This window comes from Sapajus apella, unplaced genomic scaffold (assembly GCF_009761245.1).
Source record: "Sapajus apella isolate SASKATOON/1434 unplaced genomic scaffold, GSC_monkey_1.0 scaffold6, whole genome shotgun sequence".
Taxonomy (NCBI): Eukaryota; Metazoa; Chordata; class Mammalia; order Primates; family Cebidae; genus Sapajus; species Sapajus apella.
In genome coordinates, this window is record NW_022436946.1 from 61,168,241 (window position 1) to 61,189,138 (window position 20,898).

General features: G+C 36.7%; 2 protein-coding genes across 8 annotated transcripts in view; one reads left to right on the top strand and one right to left on the bottom strand.

The window, feature by feature from the left end:
- The window catches only part of RARS2 (arginyl-tRNA synthetase 2, mitochondrial), an 83,135-nt gene extending 64,332 nt beyond the window's left edge, over positions 1–18,803 (top strand). For all 5 annotated transcript variants that reach the window (XM_032275292.1, XM_032275293.1, XM_032275294.1 and 2 more), the window contains 12 exons: positions 1,998–2,156; positions 3,657–3,763; positions 8,281–8,376; positions 11,472–11,532; positions 12,764–12,840; positions 13,604–13,728; positions 14,389–14,456; positions 14,540–14,649; positions 15,043–15,138; positions 16,390–16,464; positions 17,763–17,826; positions 18,283–18,803. In XM_032275292.1, the coding sequence (XP_032131183.1) occupies positions 1,998–2,156; positions 3,657–3,763; positions 8,281–8,376; positions 11,472–11,532; positions 12,764–12,840; positions 13,604–13,728; positions 14,389–14,456; positions 14,540–14,649; positions 15,043–15,138; positions 16,390–16,464; positions 17,763–17,826; positions 18,283–18,369 (1,125 nt within the window). In that variant the 3' untranslated portion in view covers positions 18,370–18,803. The remainder of the gene's footprint in view (positions 1–1,997; positions 2,157–3,656; positions 3,764–8,280; positions 8,377–11,471; positions 11,533–12,763; positions 12,841–13,603; positions 13,729–14,388; positions 14,457–14,539; positions 14,650–15,042; positions 15,139–16,389; positions 16,465–17,762; positions 17,827–18,282) is intronic.
- A 914-nt stretch (positions 18,804–19,717) lies between these two features.
- SLC35A1 (solute carrier family 35 member A1) overlaps positions 19,718–20,898 on the bottom strand; it is a 34,401-nt gene continuing 33,220 nt past the window's right edge. For 2 of the 3 annotated variants that reach the window (XM_032275300.1, XM_032275298.1), the window contains one exon: positions 19,718–20,729. In XM_032275300.1, coding sequence (XP_032131191.1) covers positions 20,602–20,729 — 128 coding nt within the window. In that variant the 3' untranslated portion in view covers positions 19,718–20,601. The remainder of the gene's footprint in view (positions 20,730–20,898) is intronic. The other variant, XM_032275299.1, reaches the window with a different exon arrangement.

The window sequence follows — 20,898 nt, forward strand, 5'->3', positions numbered from 1 at the left end:
TACCAAAATCTTTGTTTTCTAACTGGCATTGTAACATATTATTCTGGACTTACTAATAGGACTACATAGACATCAGTTTTTTATATGTGTCAAGTATCCCAAGATCACCCCTTCCCACCCCAATTCAGTGATTTGTTCGGAGGACTCGCAGAACTCAGCATAGTCCCACTTGTAGCTATGATATAATATAGTGAAAGCATACAAAGCAAAATCAGCAGAGGGAAAAGGCACATATGGGGTAAAGTCCAGAGGAAACCAGACTTTCCAGACTTCCAAATTTTCCCAGTGGAGTCACACAGGTTGCACATAATATGTCCAGCGGCAAATTATGAGAACCTAGGAAATGTCCACTGGCAAAGTTCATTAGATACCCCATGTCCAAGGTTTTTGTTGAGAGCTGGTCACGTAGGCACCCTCTGCTTAGAATGTACTAAATCCCAAACACCCAGAAGGAAAGCGGAGGTGCAGCCTAAGCCGTATTGTTTGCACACAGTTTAGGCACAGTGACCACTTTTATCATTAAGTTGGTGGAAACATTTCCAAAAATCTAAGTTAATAGTTGCCAGCCAGTGATCAACCTTGCAAGCAAAATATTTTAATATAACAGTACCAGGCCTGCTATGTTAACTCTTTTCTGAGGGGTGGAGAACAAAAGGTAATTTTAACCTTTCTTTAGCAGTATTTATTCCTTTAAGTCTATCATTCCAGTAATTAACATAAATCATTTATGAAAGGTGAAACATTTTTACCTTGAGAGATGTTTAATGCCCTGTCCCATTTGTTGGTAATACCTAGTGGGTATAAGCCAATGTGTCCTCCAGCAATAAAATCATTTTTCTATCAGGACTGCTGTCCTGATATTTTGATAATAGCACTATAAGAGTTTAGAAGCCTTATTTTTTTATAGTTTATTGACCAATTTTTATTGCTTTCGTGAAACTTTAATAGCTTTCTGGAAATAATATGATAGTAAAGTTATTGCTGTTTCAACCTGCAAGTGAGTTACAATTTGTAAATAAAATCTTTGGATTCCATATGTATAACTTCGGTACTACTTGAACTATAATATTAATATTTTAATGTCATTTATTAACATTATATTTTGGAGACTGGAAAATGATTGAAACTACATTGGAAACACATTCCTAGAGCTAGAAGAGTACACCTGAGCCCTTAATAAGCCATCGACTTCATGCTAGTCCTTGGCTGGGTGTGGAACTAAAGTAGCTAAGACAGATGGTGCAAAATAAAACTCCAGAGTGGGTGCTCCATACAGTTTTTAAGATCCTAAGTTTAGAGCATAATTATACTAACTATCCAAAAGCTGTCTTTTTTTTTTTTTAACCAATATTACCTATTTTACTGGTCTTTACACAGTAAGCTGTTTAGAAAACAGTTTTAAAATCTTTCATAAAAGCAAATGCTAAATCATCCTTTGGCTTTCTTTGCCAGATCGAGCCATCCTACTTTATTCGGCCTTTCTCAGTGAAGTTACAGGATAATAATTTGGCATGTTGGGGGGAAAAAAACAACATAGAAATACCAGCTTAGTGGTTTTTTTTTTGGTTTGAGACAGAGTTTACTCTTGTTGCCCAGGCTGGAGTGCAATGGCCCAGTCCCGGCTCACCGCAACTATCACTTCCCGTGCTCAAGCAGTTCTGCCTTAGCCTCCTAAGTAGCTGAGATTATAGGCATGCACCACCATGCCTGGCTAATTTTGTGTTTTTTAGTAGAGACAGGGTTTCTCCATGTTGGTCAGCTGGTCTCGAACTCCCAACCTCAGGTGATCGGCCTGCCTCAGCCTCTCAAAGTGCTGAGATTACAGGCTTGAACCACCAAGCCCAGCCACCAGCTTAGTCTTAAATAGGCGTTCTTACCCTGGGGGTCTGTGTTAAATTAAATGAGAATTCTCAACATGTGCTTTTTTGCTTTATTTCCGTATTAGAGATAACAGTGACTAGTAACATACTTTATTTAATGTACTATTGTACTTTTAGGTTTATATACAAGTTAATAAAGAAGCAGCAGATGATAAAAGTGTAGCAAAATTGGCACAGGAGTTCTTTCGGCGATTGGAACTGGGCGATGTGCAAGCACTTTCACTGTGGCAAAAATTCCGGGACTTGAGCATTGAAGAGTACATTCGGATTTACGAGGTACTGGTTGACTCTCCCTTCTGCCTTTTCATGATACGTTGCAGCTCTTGGCTGTTACCTGCATAGTAAAGTTACTTGTTAAGCTTGTGTTTTAAAAATAAATTTGTAGATGAATTTAAAATTAGGACTCAAATTTTGTTTTTTGGGCTGAAAGAACTGCAAAATAATCCTAAAGCAGTATCAGCTGGTATTCTCATACTTCATTTTTATCTGGGTTTTCTTTTCTAGCATTCGTTCACTTTTTCATATTTATTTTTTGTTCTTACACTTCCTTAGGCTGATATATGATGGTTAATAAATGGATTAATTTAATAAACATTTGGTAGGTAGGGGACAACAGTGAATAGAGGAGGAAAACCCTTGCTCTTATGGATCTTACATTCTAGCCTAGAGACAGAGCACAAACTGAACAAATTCAAGATAAAGCAAGAAACAAGCAACTATGTTTTTATTAGATGGTGCTAGATGCTAGCTGGAGAGATCAAGTATGCGGTCTGTAGGTGAAATGAGGAGAGTTTTGTAAAGAAGCCCATGTAACTGGAGTAAGTAAGCAAGATGAAGGACAGGAGAAGGTTGAAGAGCTAGTAGCATATGGGGCATACTTCTAAAATTTCTCTAGGGCTGTCCAGTGCTTTTTGTGGTGATGGGAATGTTCTGTATCTATGGCCGCCATCTTCAGTAGCCACTGCCCACATGTGGCTTGAAGTGTAAATAGTGTGACAGAGGAACTAAATTCATTATTTCGCTTAATTCCAGTTTAACAGTTTAGATTGTCGGTTGGACCTAGTGATTACTATATTGCACAGCACAGTACTGTTGTGAGTACTTGACTGGTATAGTAGACGCTATTAGGAGGTTTGCGCAAAGGAGTGATTTTTTGTTGTTGTTGTTGTTTTATCTTCCCCCTGTGATATTTCAAGAGATTTTTTTTTTTTTTAAACAAAAATAAAGAGACAAGTCCTTGCCATCTTGCCCAGGCTTGGTCTTGAACTCCTGGGCGCAAGTGATTCTCCTGCCTCAGCCTCCCAAAGGGCTGGGATTATGGGCATGAACCACCACATCCAGTCCTTGATTTAATTTATTTATTTATTTATTTTTTTTTTTTTGAGCCGGAGTCTTGCTCTGTCGCCTAGGCTGGAGTGCAGTGGCACAATCTCAGCTGACTGTAACCTCCGCTGCCCAGGTTCAAGTGATTCCCCTACCTCAGCCTCCTGAGTAGCTGGAACTACAGGTGCATGCCACCGCCCCTGGCTAATTTTTCGGTATTTTTTTTTTTTTTTTTACTAGAGACAGGGTTTCACCATGTTGGCCAGGATGATCTCCACCTCCTGACCTCGTGATCTGCCCATCTCAGCCTCCCCAAGTGCTGGGATTACAGGCGTGAGCCACCTCGCCCAGTGTTCATGTGTGTGACAGGTGGCAGAGCATCCTTAATTTTGCCTTAGGGTAAGAATAGGAAATTGAATTAACATTTGTTTGTCTGTTTCTGAACTCTTTTAGCGTCTGGGAATATATTTTGATGAATATTCAGGAGAATCATTTTATCGTGAAAAATCTCAAGAAGTCTTAAAGTTGCTGGAGAGTAAAGGACTCCTACTGAAAACAATGTATGATCAGGTTACTATTCTTTAGTAAAATTATTTGTTCTTTGAAATTGTTATTGACTTATCCTTTCAGTAAGGACAACAGAATGCAGTGCGCAGCTTTCTTGACATTTTTCATAGTGCTTTTTCCTGTTCAAAGTATTTCCCACATTCTGTATTTTGCTGCCATAGCAAAAGCTGTTAAGGTTTAGAGAAAGGCTGTTACTTGTTTTTTATAAGACTGGGAACTGACACAGAAAATATAAGTGATCTGCCTAAGGTCATACAACCTGATAATAGTATAACTGAGAAAGGAAATAAATTTTATATCTTTTGACCCAATTTTACCTTCTAAAACTAAATCCCTGCCTTTTCAAAAAATATTTAAGGCAGCATGTGAAAATAAGTATAATACAACAGGCTTTTAAAAGAGTAAAATGAGGAAAACAGGAATTAGGGGCAGGAAAAGTAATAGGAAGTCGGAGATGATGTTAGCATATCCCTCCTGGAATTCTATTTCTTTGCTTATTGTAGATTTTTTTCTCTAAAAAAACAAAGTTATAATTGATGAATGACATATTGTATATATTTATGGTATATAACATAATTTGATATTTATATATACATTGTGAAATGTTTAAATCAAGCTAATTAACATATCCATCACCTTAGATACTTATCTATGAGGAGAACATTTAAAATCTACTCTGTTAGCAGTTTTCAAGTGTACTGTACATTATTGTTAATTATACTCACAGTGCTGTACAGTAGATTTCCAGAACTTCTCCTGTTTACATAAAACTTTGTCGCCTTTAACCAACATCTCCCCATTCCCTGCCCTTGGTAACCTCCATTCTAGTTCTCTGCTTCTATGAAATAGAAGTTTTTAGATTCCACATGTGAGATTATACTTATTTGTTTTCTGTGCATCGCTTATTTCACTGAACATAATGTCCTTTCAGTTTATCCATGTTGTCACAAATGACAGGTTTTCCTTCTTTTTTAAGGCCGTTACCTGTTGTATATTTTAAAATCCATTCATCTATTAGGGTTGTTTCATACCTTGGCTATTGTGAATAATGTTACAGTAACCATGGTAGGACAGATATCACTTGGACATACTGATTTCATTTTCTTTGGATGTATACTCAGATGTGAGTTTGCTGGATCATATGGTTGTTTTCAGTTTTGTGATGAACTTCCACATTATTTTCCATAATGGCTCTACTAACATTCCCACCAACAGTGTACAAGGGTTCCCTTTTATTCACATCATTGCCAACATATATCTTTTTTTTTTTTTTAATTTAAAAGCTATTTTAACCGGGTTGAAGAAATGTCTCATTGTGGATTGTGGTTTTAATTTTGCATTTCCCTGATGATTAGAGATGTTCAGCACCTTTTCATGTATGTGTTAGCCTTTTGTATGTCTTCTTTTTGTTTGTTGGTTTAAGACGGATTCTTGCTCTGTCACCCAGGCTGGAGTGCAGTGGCCCGATCTCGGCTCACTGCAACCTCTGCCTCCTGGGTTCAAGCAATTCTTCTGCCTCAGCCTCCCTAGTAGCTGGGACTACAGGCGCTCACCACCACACCCAGCTAATTTTTATATTTTTAGTAGAGACGGGGTTTCACCATGTTGGCCTGGCTGGTCTTGAACTCCAGACCTCATGATCAGCCTGCCTCAGCCTCCCAGAGTACTGGGGTTACAGTCATGAGCCACTGCACCCACCCATGTCTTCTTTTAAGAAATGTCTATACAGGTCATTGGCTCACTTTTTTTTTTTTTTTTTAAGTTCTTGGACATGTATATAGGATGTGCAGGTTTGTCACATAGGTAAATGTGTACTGCCCCTATCAACCCATCACCTAAGTATTAAGCCCAGCATGCATTAGCTATTTTTCTTGATACTTTCCCTCCCCCACCTCCCTGACAGGCCCCAGTGTGTGTTCTTTTTCTCGGTTTCCGTGTGTTTTCATTGTTCAGCTCCCACTTATAAGTGAGAACATGTGGGGTTTGGTTTTCTGTTTCTGCATTAGCTTGCTGAAGATAATGGCTTCTTTGGCCCACTTTTTAATATGGTATTTTTGTTGGTGGTGGTGTTGGTTTGGTTTGGTTTTTTTGTTGTTGTTTTTCCATTGAGTTGAGTTCCTTATATATTTTGGATATTAACCGCTTATCAGGTGTATGTTTTCCAAGTAGTTTCTTTCAGGCTCTAGGTTGTTTCTTCGCCTTGTTGATTGTTTTCTTTGCTATGCGGAACCTTTTATAGTTTTATGCAATCCCATCTGTCTGTTTTTGCTTTTGTTGCCTGTGCTTTGAGGATTAGCTCCAAGAAATCTTTACCAAGACTTCAGCATTTTCCTCTTAATAGTTTTACAAATCAGGTCTTAGATTTGTCTTTACTCCCTCTTGAGTTGATTTTTCTACATGGTGAGAGATAAGGGTCTAGTTTCATTCGTCTGCATATGGGTATCCAATTTTCCCAATGTCATTTATTGAAGAAACTGTCCTTACTGTGTTATTTTTGCACCTTTTTCAAAAATCAGTTGACCATAAATGTGTGAATTTGTATCTAGGCTCTCTATTCTATTTTGTTGGTCTCTATGTTTTTGTGCCAGTATGATACTGTTTTGATTACTATAGTTTGTAGTAGATGTTGAGATTAGGTAGTGCGATGCCTCCAGGTTTTCTTCTTTTTTTTTGGTGGGGGGACATGGTCTGGCTTTGTCATCCAGGCTATGGTGTAGTGGTGCTACCTCGGCTCACTACAACCTCCGCCTCCAGGTTCAAGCAATTCTTCTGCCTTAGCCTCCAAAGTGGCTGGGATTACAGGCATGTGCCACCACACCCAGCTAATTTTTGCATTTCTTAGTAGAGATGCAGTTTCGCCATGTTGCCCAGGCTGGTCTTGAACTCCCAGCCTCAAGTGATCTGCCTGCCTTGGCCTCCCAAAGTGGTGGGATTTTAGGCGTGAGCCACCACAGCTGGCCCAACTTTGTCTTTTGTTTTTTGTGGGTTTTTTTTTTGCTTAATATTGCTTTGGGGATTTGGGGTTTTTTGTGGTTCCATATGAATTTCATGATTTTTTTTTCTATTTCTATGAAAAATGTTGTTGGAATTTTGATAGGGATTGCACTGAATCTATAGATTGCTTTTGGTGGTATGGACATTTAACAATATTGATTTTTCCAGTCCATTAATACAGAATACCTTTCCATTTATCTGTGTGTTTTGATTTCTTTCATTAGTGTTATATCGTTTTCAGTATATAGATATTTTAGCTCTTTGGTTAAATTTATTCCTATTTTAATTTTGTTGATGTTATTGTAAAACGAAATTTTTTCCAGATAGTTTGTTGTTGTGTGTAGAAATGCTACTGATTTTTGGCTGGACACAGTGGCTCACACCTGTAATCCCAGCATTTTGGGAGGCCGAGACAGGCGGATCACATGAGGTCAGGAGTTCGAGATCAGCCTAGTCAACATGGTGAAAACCCGTCTCTTCTAAAAACACAAAAATTAGCCAGGCATGATGGCGCACGCCTAATCCCAGCTACTTGGGAGGCTGAGGCGAGAATTACTTGAACCCAGGAGGTGGAGTTTACAATGAGCTGAGATTGTGCCACTGCACTCCAGCCTGGGTGACAGAGTGAGACTGTCTCAAAAAAAAAAAAAAAAATGTGATTTTATATGTGGATTTTCTATATTGCAACTTTATGAAATTCATTTATTCTAACAGTCTTTTGGTGGAATCTTTAGGGTTTTCTATTTATAAGATCATATTGCAAAAAAGAAAAAAAAAAATCGTATTGCCTGCAGAGACAATTTAACTTCTTTCCCAATTTTGATGCCTTTTATTTCTGTTTCTTGCCTAATTGTTTTCTAATGTAGCTTTTAGCTTCCTGTTGGCTAAACAGAGAAATACCAGCAAAAGAAGCCTAGACATCTATAATGTAGAGACAAACCAATTGCTTAAGAGACATGTCACTTTTCATAGAACCAAAGCAAAATTTCTCCTGTCATATTTATAAAGAAGACATGAAATGTGATTAATAGCATCCTCAGTAATGTCCTTAAGGAAAATTTTTGGATTGTCATATACAGATTCCAATCTTGGTCATGCAGGAAAGACAAAAATCTGTAGTTTTATAATACTCAGGTACTTTGTGGCATGTTAAAAATTAGCCCAATATTGAATGTTATAATGCCATGAATTAGAAGGAGAATCTGTGACATTTCATAGTTACAATGCAGCTGCATCTTATTTTTCAACTAGGTATATTAAAGATTTTATCTGGGTACCTTATCCGGAGCTACAGATTTAAAAGGGAGGATAACCAAATATTAATTACATTATACCCATTCGTAAGAGATTCTCAATCATATTCCGTTTTTCCATTCTTGGTTAAAGCTTGAATTAGCACTGTTTATTGCTATGTGGGTAATAAAAATACCTTCTGGTTTGCTAAACTTTTAGATATTATAATTTTAAAGGTCTGAATTTATTATGTTGCTTCAGAGTTACCTTTTTGCATTTCTAGAAAAGGAACTGCTGTAGTAGATATATCTGGGAATGGTGACCCCTCTTCAATTTGCACTGTAATGCGAAGTGATGGGACTTCTCTCTATGCAACCAGGTTTGTAGCTTCTGTGAGGGTAAACATTTCGTTCTAAATCTGTTGCTTTCAGATTAAAAACTATTTACAATTAATTATGCATTATTAACCCCACAGCTGACTACAGTATTCTATAAACTATAAAACTGAAGTACTTATAATCAACTAAAAGTATGTTACAATGGCACATTGGCAAGGAAATGTATACTAAAAGGTGACCATATTAGCACAAGGGTCTCCTCATGCTGTAAAGAACATCTTACATGCACATAAATACCAGACTTCATTGCAATTTGTTAAAACAGGCTGAAGGAGAAGGCAGCCATGTCACTTTTTTTTCCATTCATCTCTGTGACTGACCTTTGTGGCAGGGAGCAATCTCTTTATCAGTAAGAAGTGGGTTTATCAAGCACCCTTATTTCTGGGACAAAGCTAATAGGAAAGAGAAGGTATGATAATAAAATCCATACAAGCACTGCTGGCAAAAGTGTCTCCCAGACCAGAATTTTATATTAGGTCACAACTCACTTTTGTAACATAAAGTCATGATATTTTGTTGTTGTTATTATATCAACCACCATAATTTGTTCCAAACAACTTTAAGCAACCAGTCAAGTCTCTTAACTTCCCCTTAGGAATTTCATCTTTTACTGTCTATTACTTTTTGACATTTCCCTTTACCAATTTATGCAATTGGGATTAGGAAGTGAGAAGAACTTATATATCTTGTATTTTTCTAGATAAGCACATATATATAGTAAAAAGTTTTTTGTATCAACTGATTATTGCTAGACAGATTAAAGAAATAAACCCTTGCACAATGGTTATAAGAAGTATCCATTGAGAACAGAGGCTCTGTAACTATCTGGGTCTGGATGGTGTCTTTTTTTGGGCTATCATTAGGTCTTAAATTTTTCAACACCTATATTTTTCTTTGGAAAAAGAAATATCCTGTCAGAATAGAGGCTCTATGACATGAAGTCTCTGTAACTATCCTGACTTGGTGTTTTTTCAGGTTGTCATTAGATACAGACTTTTGTGTATATTTACCTTAACACCTGTACTTTCTCTTTTTTCTTTGGGAAAATAATTGTCTTTTTGCCACTTATTGAAATGTTTGATTTTTCACTTTGCTTTAATATCAGTTGCTTCTGCCTTCTAGTGGGTTTCTTGTGGAATACCTTTGTTTGTGGGGTGTAAATTAAAGGAGTTGTTATAGCAGACAAAAGTGCAGGAGAATACTGAAAAGAGCAGTGTGTGAGGCTGGAGACCTGGGACTGTCATTTAACTCTCTGGGGCATGATTCTCTACTTTGTTAAATGAGAGATCTGGACTAAATGACCTGACACTTCTTTGGCTTTGAAATTTAGTTTCTACAAACTCAACCTAGAAATTTTTCTTATTCTTTTTTGTTTTTTCCTTGGATCAAAAAGTTTCTCTTTGTTTTGTCCTTATCTGAAACCAGAAAAATACAACACAGGTGTCTATTTGTGACATCATTTTTGTGTTAATCTTCTATACAGGTGTTTCTCAACATTTTTAAAATTATAATCCCTCCAAGGAACCTTTTCAGCCATATTTTTCCTAATTGCCAATCCTCATGAAATTTTATCCCACAGATATTCTGTATCTCTCTATATATTATATGTATATCTGTGGTTTATGCAAGAAGAATAAATTTTTTTGTTGTCCAGCTGTAGTGGCTCACACCTGTAATTTTAGAACTTTGGGAGGCCAAGGTAGGAGGATCTCTTGAGGCCAGAAGTTTGAAACCAACCTGGGCAATATAATGAGACCCTCTCTACAAAAAAATTTGCAGTGGCTCATGCCTGTAATCCCTGTACTTTGGGAGGACAAGAAGGGTGGATCACCTGAGGTCAGGAGTTCAGGATCAGCCTGGCCAACATGATGAGACCCTGTCTCTATTAAAAATACAAAAATTAGACAGGCATGGTGGTGCACAACTGTAGTCCCAGCTACTCAGCAGGCTGAGGCAGGAGAATGTCTTGAACCCAGGAGATGGAGATTGCAGTGAGCCTATATCGCACCAGTGCACTCCAGCCGGGGCAACAGAGCAAGACTCAGTCTTAAAATAAATAAATAAAAATTTAAAAAGTAATTAGCTTTGTGTGGAGGTGCACACCTGTAGTCCTACTTACTCAAGGAGGCTGAGACAAGAGGATTGTTTGAGCCTGGGAGTTCACATCACTGTACTCCAGCCTGGGTGACAGGGTGAGATCCTGCTTCTAAAAATAAAATTAAAAAAAAAAAAAGAATTTTTTTTGCCCCTCAAAAAACAGTTTTTGCCTCCATTGAGAATGCATGCTCTGTGCCATGTCAGGATCATGAGGTATGTACTCATGACATTTTGATTATCCCTAACATTTCAAAAGATTGAATTTTTCAATCTTTCTGGTATCATACATAGTTACCAAAAATAGCTCTAATTTTAAACTTTAATCTTTCATAATCCTTGACTTGAAATTTCAGTTTATGAAGTTTCATGGTTTTTCATTATTTCATACTATGTACAAACTGGCTATTTGTATTTAATCAGAGATAAGAGAGAGAGAAATTCTGTCAAAGGACTTTAAAATGTGGTCTTTTAAAATGTGTTAGAAGATTTTCCCCCTGACTGACCCAAGGCTTTGAAAGTCCTTAGTAATACTAAGGACTCCTATTAGTAATACTAATAGGAGAGTATCTAGATGACACCTGTTTAGTACATCATCTATATTTTAAATATGTTCGTTAAGAGAATATATTGTAGATAAGTAATGGGTGATTCTTTTTAGTGGAGACTTCATCATAAAACATTTTACCTACAAGACACTTCACCCAGAGCTATTTTAGTTGTTATTACTATTTGTAGAGCTTTTATATATTTATTTTATTTATATGTATTTTAGGTTTTAATTACTTTTCCCAGTGTTTTTGTTTTTCCCAAACCTATTTTTATATTATATCAAAATGTGATATTTGCATTATCTGAATGTGGGTGGAATTCCTGAATAATTTAAGTTCTTAATTAGAAAATGCTTGTTGCTATTAAATAGGTAAAACCAATTATTACCCAGATCTGCTTAGTAACTCCTGGTTTATGGCCACTTTTTCAGAGATCTTGCAGCTGCTATAGATCGAATGGACAAGTATAATTTTGATACAATGATATATGTGGTAAGTAATCAGAACACAAAGTTATGACCTCTAACTCATGAAAACTACAGAGGTAGAAATTTGAAGCCATCTTGAAAAACTATGGAAAAAGTTGTCAAACTACAGAGAGAAGTCAACATTTAGTATGTTTAAAGAGGGCAACTTCTATTATTTAAAAGTTTAAAAGCTTAAAAATGAAAAAGTTTACATTGATTGCTTCATAGTAAGAAAAAATTACCTGAATCAGTAAAATGGTTATATGAAATTAACCACATATACAGGTCACTATAATGCCAAGTTTTTTTGTTTTTTATTTTTCAATTCTGATTTGGGCTTAACAGTTGTTTTTAAATAACTTTATTTTGAAGAAGTAATTTAATACTCAAAAGAAGTTTAAAAATAGTACAGTGTTTCCCCCCAAAGATAATATATAACCATAGTACTGTTTGTCAATATCAGGAAATTAACATGGGTCAAGACCTTATTGAAATTTCACCAACTTTTACATGTACTTTCCTGTCAATGTTTATGTAGGTATGTTTTTATGAGACTTTATCACATGTATAGATTCATGTAACTACCACCACATTCAGAATATAGAACTGTTCCATCACAAAACAAACTCCCTCATGGTGAACCACTTAATAATCACACCTTCACCCCAGTCCTAACCCCTTGCACCCACTGCTCTGTTCTTTAGCACAATTTTGTCGTTTTGAGAATGTTGTATAAATGGAATTATACAATATGTAATCTTTGAAATTGGCTTTTTTCTCTCAGTATAATGAATGCCCTGGAGAGTCATCAAGATCAGGCTGTCCTGTCAGTAGTTTGTTCATTTTATTACTGAGTGATATTCTATTATCTTTTCCCCTTTCCTTACTTGCCATGTGAAACATTCCTTTCCACTTAGAAGAAAAGTTGTCATCAGATATCTATTTAGAGCTTAGCTTTGGTCACAGAAACCAGGGTCGTAATAGCTGAGAGGGAAGAAATTGAAACAGAATACTCAGAAGATTGAAGTTCACATGTCCTCCTGACTTGGTGGAGTGCTGTGGCTCTCCTTTCCCTCCCTTGTAGAGCACTCCACTTAGGCATTCTTCTCAGGACATATTGTTTGTGTTTACTTAAAATGTATCAATTGACAATGACTTTAGTCTGTCAAACCTCAAATATCTTAATTTGATTCAAGTCCAACCTATTTTTGTACATTGTCACTGTTCTTTTATTTTACATATATTTTCTTCCCAAGACAGATAAAGGACAAAAAAAGCATTTTCAGCAAGTATTCCAAATGCTGAAGATCATGGGATATGACTGGGCAGAAAGGTAATGTCTATGTGGTTCTTAATTGCCTGTTCAGTGTCAGCTGATCCTGAAAATGTACCTAGTGGTTAAAGTTTTTCACTCAAATTTCAATTCTTTGTTTCAAGATACTAGCATGGAAAAGCAGGCTTGATTTTTTGTATTATGTCTTGGTTATAATTTCCAGCTTACACACTTTTTTTTCTGAGACTGAGTTTCACTTTTGTTGCCCAGGCTGGAGTGCAACAGCGCAATCTCAGCTCACTGCAACCTGTGCGTCCCGGGTTCAAGCAATTCTCCTGCCTCAGCCTCCCAAGTAGCTGAAATTACAGGCGTGCACCACCATGCCTAGCTAAATTTTTGTATTTTTAGTAGAGATGGGGTTTTTCTATGTTGGTCAGGCTGGTTTCAAACTCCCGACCTCAGGTGATCCACCGGCCTCAGCCTCCCAAAGTGCTGGGATTACAGGCATGAGCCACCGTGCCTGGCCCACTTATGAACATTTAATAGCTGTATTTTTATTAGTTACCTGCTCTCAGTGGCTTAGTTTTCAAAATTCTTAATCCACATCTCCTTAAGGGAACTAGTAATTTAATCACGTTGGTGATTATCTCTACACAGTGAAGCTGTCCTTAACGTCCTTTGTAGCATACAAATCACATCAGTTTCATTTTATTAAAAACTCTGCTATGAGCGTTAAAGTTCAAACCACTCCCTGAACGGTATTATATGCTTTCAGCAGCAGCTCTTGTTTAGCTTTCAGTTAACTAGATGCCCACTCTTTTAGGTGCCAGCACGTGCCCTTTGGAGTAGTGCAGGGAATGAAGACTCGAAGAGGAGATGTCACTTTTCTGGAAGATGTTTTAAATGAGATTCAATTAAGGATGCTACAGAACATGGCTTCGATTAAGAGTGAATTCAGTTTTTTCTTATTAAAATCATAACTTACATGCCACTTTTATGTTATCCTAGACTTTGGGCAGTGTGATTTATTATGACTGTCCGTCTATTGAAGTGTCACTAACTTTGTCAAAAATAGCTTTCACTAATTAGAGGTGCCAGAATTTTTATACTTGCTACTCAGGAATTGGTCACTTCAATAATCTGAATTACTGTAACCTTGGTCCTCTTTTCATGGAGAGCTTGAGCATTGTCATTCTGTTGTGTGGGTGGCTTCGTGAAGTTTGTGTGTTATAATTTAGATACAAGTCACAAGTCCTTGTGACTTTAACCTTCACCCTTGGAAAACTAAGTATCAGATATATATATATATATATATATATATATCTGATACTTAGTTTGGATTTCTGATACTATATATATATAGTATCAGAAATCTAAATATATTTTTCCTACAAATATTTTTTGAATAAATAAATTTGGATTTCCCTTTTAATGTAGGCAGGGGAAATGTCATTATCAAAGGTAAAATAGCCTAAATGAGGGAAGTAAATTGCCCACTCTGAAACTGTTGTTCATTGTCAGCGTGTTTTGGCAGATCATATCTACACCTTGATCCATGATTGGCACAGTGTCATGTAGGCTAAAGATAGCTGCCTTTGTGTATTTCAGCAACTAAAGAACTCAAAAACCCACAGGAGACTGCAGAGAGGGTCGGACTCGCAGCACTCATTATTCAGGTCTGTTAAGACTTCTATCTGTGAGGTCCTTTGTTTGGTACTAGAGCAAATCCCAGCAGTGAAGATTTTCTCTGTCGTTTTAGGACTTCAAAGGTTTACTCTTATCTGACTACAAGTTCAGCTGGGATCGTGTTTTCCAGAGTCGCGGGGACACGGGAGTCTTCCTACAGTACACACACGCCCGCCTCCACAGGTGAGAAGAGGCTGCAGGGAAACCTTGTGCTGCACTGTCCTTCCCCAGGCTAGGTCCTGAAGGGTGTGATTCTAAGACCAGACGCCCTGTGTTCTGGGCTTTTTCAATATCGTCTATATTGAACACCTATGTAAGAAATACATTTACATGTATTATCTTACTTAGTCCTCAGAATAACCCTGCCAAGAATATACTGTTACCTCCATTGTGTATGGTTAAAGAAATAGATTTAGGGAAAACTAAAGTATCAAATAGTGTTGGCATCAAAGTCTAGAACTATATTAAGGAGACCAAAATTGTGTATTATAAGGTGATGTTCATCACTTGCAGCACTGTGCTTTTTTATGTCTTTTTAATCTTTTGATGTTTTTAACTTTAAACTGTTGATAACAGTTTGGAAGAGACTTTTGGATGTGGTTACCTGAATGACTTCAACACTGCTTGTTTACAAGAGCCACAGTCTGTTTCAATTCTCCAGCATCTTCTCAGGTATGATGTTTTCCAGGGATCATCAAGTGTGCCTCTGCTTATCAAAATTGCTATTGGCATTTTTGCTGCCCAGTAGGATCAGCAGGCCAGTAGCTTAACTCCTACCTCTAGACTTTTCCCAAAGGTATGCCTAAAAAGTGATTATTTGCCTTCTGAGGGCAGGCAGAGGCCATAGATTAAGCCAATGCTCAAGGACAGTCTGGGTCTTCAGAGTATCACTGATGAATTAGCACACATCTAGTTGCCTCTAGTTCACATAAAGCCTGATAAAAGCATAACCTTTTAGTTTTGAGAAAGAGCATCTTCTTGCCCTCTGTGATAAATGAAGGAAAATACCTGCCTTTGTGCAGCTTCCTAGAGACCATTAAGTCCTCCATTTTCCCTCTTGGTTTCGGTTCACCATCTCAAATACATGTATGTATCTGATGCTCTTGCACTAGGCAAGAGACCACACATTTTAGTTCTGATGGGCATTGTTGAAGGAATTAGTCTCTACAAGAGATATGGGTGGTTATGAACAAGGCGGTTTTCTTTGATTGCCGAATAGTAGTCAGTGGTTCTTTCCTGGGATCAGAAAAGTTTATCCACATGTACAATAGCAAATGTGAGGAAAAATAAGCCAACCAGCTTTTCTTAGCATTGAGGGTAGACTTTGCTAGTTTATATTTTACGTTCCTAAACATAGCTGGAGGCTTTTTACATTCACCAGCCATGATTTAACTTTTTGCTGTGGACTAGGTCTAGGGAATATCAAGATGATTTAAAGTCCCTGCCATCAAGGAATTTGTAAGAAAGAAAAATGTTCCTTTACCTTCAAATGTACACACTTTTTCATATACCTTTTTTTTTTTTTCTGAGGGGGAGTCTTACACTGACGCACAGGCTGGAGTGCAGTGGTATGATCTAAGCTCACTACAACCTCTGCCTCCTGGGTTCAAGTAATTCTCCTGCCTCAGCCTCCCAAGTAGCTGGGACTACAGGCACTCACCACCACACCTGGCTAATTTTTGTATTTTCAGTAGAGACAGGGTTTCACCATGTTGCCCAGGCTGCTTTTGAACTCCTGACCTCGTTATCTGCCCAACTCTACCCTAAAGTGCTAGGATTACAGCCTTGAGCCACTGCACCTGGCCATACCTACTGTTCTGAATCATATCAAGTCAGTCTGACATTTACGATCTTTTGATGTCTAATATTTTACTTTAGTGTAACACGTAGTCATTTCCTGTTCACTGTTCTGTCATCTTTTAGGTTCGACGAGGTACTTTACAGATCGTCTCAAGACCTTCAACCCAGGCATATTGTCAGTTACCTTCTAACTTTAAGGTACTTTATAGTCTTCCTGTTTTCAGGCGTTAATGACATTTGAGACTTTTCTTTGATCTAAACGTTTCCTATAAACAAATTCCTTGGCCTAAAATCTGATGTGCTGTTGCAGAAATTATTGCTTCATCTATACAAATTAGCAGTTAATGTTCCTTCATTCATTCAGTGATACAAGGTACTATCAGTACCTAGTCTAGAGAATGGGAACTGACAACTACAGTTACAGCACAGTGCATGTGTATTAGAATGAACATAAGAGATGGTGTTAGGGCAGCCAGCCCAGCCGTGAGAGATCAGAGAGGGCTTCTCAGAGGAAAGGAGATATTAGTCAGGAGAAGCAGTGTGGCTGAGAAGAAGGAAAAAGCCCAGCGTTGACCAAGAACATAATAATACATTTTAAAGGATCCATAAGCATTGTCCTGGGAGGGCTGATAAATGAAGCGTGTATAAACCTATATGCCATGCAATGAGGCATTTAGACTTACTTTCAGGGCGGTGGGGTCCATACAGGGATTTTAAGCAGAGGCACAGAAAAATAAGCTAGAAAAATTATTCTATTCTTTAATGACAGTTTCATGGTGTCTGTTTTAGAAACTTGGAATCGAAGTTGAGTCCACTCTTACATAGCAGCAGCTGTATCTTCCCATAAAGCTATTTAACAAAGGAAATTTTGCTTTTACTCAACATTTATTGAAATTAGACACTTAGCAGGACTGTTTTCTTGATTATGCTTTTTACCTTGTCTTCCCTAGATTTATGTAAGGTTTTTGTTCTTCCTGTGACACTTAAAACATACAGAGGTGAAGAAGCCACAAAGTCTTACGAAATGTCATTTTATCATTAAAACTGATGTCTTCAGTATCATTTCTCTAGCACATTTTTCTACTTGCTGCCATACCTAAATTTAAAAGACACTTTAAAGAAGGGTGGCCAGTGTGTGTGGAGAGTGGATAGTAACTACTCTCTACCCCACCTCACTATACAGAGGGAAAGGCCATGCTGTGTTATACATTTGATTGTAGGCTGCCTAAATTGAGGAAAAATGATTAGAAAAGAATCTCCAATATTTGTAAAATTAACAGTGAAACCATAATCTTAAGAATTGCCCACCTCTTAGTCGTAGACTAGGACCAAGATCTAAAGCTTGAGTTTTAAATTCCAGTTTCAACTTTACAATTCTAAATACATCCTTTAATGGTTCTGAACTTTATTGAGGGAGTAAGATTACATATCAAGCTCACATGTTACAACAGGAAATTACTGCTGGTACTATCATGATTTCTCTCTTCTTGTTTCAGTCATCTTGCAGCTGTGGCACACAAAACACTACAAATAAAAGATAGTCCTCCTGAAGTGGCTGGGGTATGTTATATTGAATGTTTTCTGTATAATGTCTAGCTCCTTAGACTAATATTACTAAGTCAGTCTTGTAAATTTTTCTAAAATAGCATTCTACTGTTCAACTGTAAGCAGTATATTTCCTCAGCTAATAGACTGTAACAATCAATGTTTATATACTTCTCAATATGCTAGACTGAAGCACATTTTCCTATATGAAATATTATAGTGATAAAGTCACCTTATCTGAAGCCATACTGTGTGATGATACTGTCACTCCTACTCCATGACACCCTATGTACAGGTCTTACTGTAAGGGATGCCAGGAATTTATCTTCTCTTGCCTATGATAACTATACAGCACTTTGACATACTGTTCCTGCTTTAAAGTTAGAATTACCTTTAAAACCATTCTCATGAATTTACTTATAGCTAGGCTGTTGTTGAACATTTTAAGTCATTCTTTGATTTATTTTGTAGGCCAGACTTCATCTTTTCAAAGCTGTCCGTTCTGTCCTAGCCAATGGAATGAAACTTCTTGGAATAACACCTGTATGTAGGATGTAATTTCCAATTAAAATGGCTTTTAAAATGTCAAATGAATTCTAGTTATCTATTCTGAGACGCTTTACTGTTTAGAATAAATTTAAACTATTATTCTATATAGTTTATAGGTGTCAGAATCTGTATTTTAAACTATGACTTGTCAAGTTATTCAGCCTTTATCCTTAAATAAGTCATCTGAATTCTCTCATGGTCAGTAGGTATTTAAATAGACATTAAGTTGAAACTTTTTAAATCCAAAGCATTGTGGCCTAATTGGGGCTATAAGGATTTGAGTTTAAACATTGGCTTGAAATTTCTTACCATGTCATTCTTCCAGAAACTATTCTTATAACTGAATGATTTTTAATGTTTTCATAAAAGAATTGGTGGGGGGTGGGGGTCTCAATTTTCTTGTAATTGTGGCTAGTTTGGAATAAACATAGGGAGATCAAAAATAAGCATCTTTCTGTCAATATAGCTGACAACTACTCCCAGAGAGGATACATCTTATGTTCCCTTTGAGTTAATATATACAGGTAACTCTTACTTTGTGAACTCAGGAACTAAGTACATTTTAATAGCAGGGAATTACTTGTAAAGACATTGAATTAGGATCTTTTTGTAAAATGTAATCCATTAATTCAACCATAATTTGAAATGGAGTTTCTTATAGTTTCCTTCATGTATCTTCATATTGGTAACATACATTTTATGTGGCTTCATTAGATAGCATGAGCATGGCTTAGGCAACAAGAGTAGGATATGGTGTGTTTGATCAGTATGGCTATCCTCAGCATTTCCATTCAGGTCTGCTATAATTTATTCTAAATGTTGCTAGTAGTAGTCTTTTGAATACCAGCAACCAGTACTGTTTTTATGAGTAGAAAAGCAAATTAGCACAAACTGAAGCTTTTGTAGTTAAGAGTGAGAATTGTTTCATATTAGCAATTATGGCTTACCTTCTTAGTCCTAGAAAAGATGCAGCAGTTACAATTTAAGTGAATTACCTCCCAGATAGCAAATTTTCCTCTAAGTGTCAAATTTTTCTTAGTATAAGCCAGCCATGGGATAAAAATGTAAAGTAGGGACACGTTTTACACATCCACCGTCCCTCTCTACTTGTTTGAAGAAACTTTCTCCTCCCAAGATCAGTAGTGTCTTCCTCAGTATTTGAATCTTGAGTGAAAGCATACAGGAACAGTAATGGTTAGAGTCGAATCTTTACAAAAGCTGAAAAGACTGTTTATTAATTCTTAGAACCTAGACTCCTATAGCCCTGATTGTGGACCTTCTTAAAAAGTGTTTTTTTGCCTAAGGCTTGCCAGAGTTGATTTGCAGCCAGAGAACCCTAACTATACAACTCCACATGTGGAAAATACAAGTGCATTATCTTAATGGTCATATCTATAATATAAAAAAGTGATTAAACAGAATTTATATAAAGACGTTTATTGCTGAATTTCCCCTTTAACATTATAGAAATGTTTTTAAAAACACTGAAATTTCACAAATTATTGAGAGCCCAACAGTTAAACATACTTTATTTAAAAAAGTACAAAAGTGACATTAGAAATTTTTTTGAAGAAAAGTATATCGTCTAACAGCAAAGAAATATGAACCAGACAATGAATGGCACAAATACAGCACTAAAGGGGTACTCATCACCACCCAGAAATCATTGTCTGAGTTATGAAATAGATTCATTTTGAGAGGTTACACATTGTTTGTTTCTGAACTAGCCTGTCTTGTTTCTGCTTCTTGTAAGAAAAAAGCTAGGTCTTTGCGGCTGCTAGGACAAAATACTATACATGAATAGGAGAACAAGGAGAGGTCATCCTTCTCCCCTGGTACCTGAACAAGAGAACAGTTAGTACAGAAATGGCTTTGGCACTTTAACCCTTAGACATTGTCCCAAACTTTGTTACTTGAATATTGTAGCCTCACATGATTTTTTTTAAAACACTACATCATCTCCATACTTTTTATGTACAAATTATATATAAATACACAGTAATAAAATTCCTTCATTCTAAAACGATATAGTTTGACCCCAAACAGGTCCACATTAAGTTTCTGTATTAACAATTCACTCGGATAGCTTTTTTTTTTTGTTATTTCCACATACAGCACTGATCTTCTTAATTCCTAGGCCATACAGTTAATTTGTTATTTGTTTATGCTACCTTCTGGGATTGACTTAAGGCTCTAATGCTAATGGTTTAGTCTTAACAGGAGTCTCATGTGAGGCTAAAATCACACACCAATAACTCTCTCCTTTGAAGCTGTTTCTCCTTGTTGGATGGATGTAGTGTCTTGTCTGGGTAATCCATAGAGATATATGGAAACACATACAAGAAGAGTACCAAGAGCAAAGGTGAGTGCTGAAAAGAAAAAAAAAAAACAAAAAAACAGCTTTATCTGTATGTATGTCTTAAAACTGCCTAACAATGATCAGTTTAAAATTGTGAAAACTCTTAATTGTGGGTTAACACTATCAGATGATATTTTAATGATGGTAAGGTTTAGAAAGGTCTTCCATTACAGCAAAAA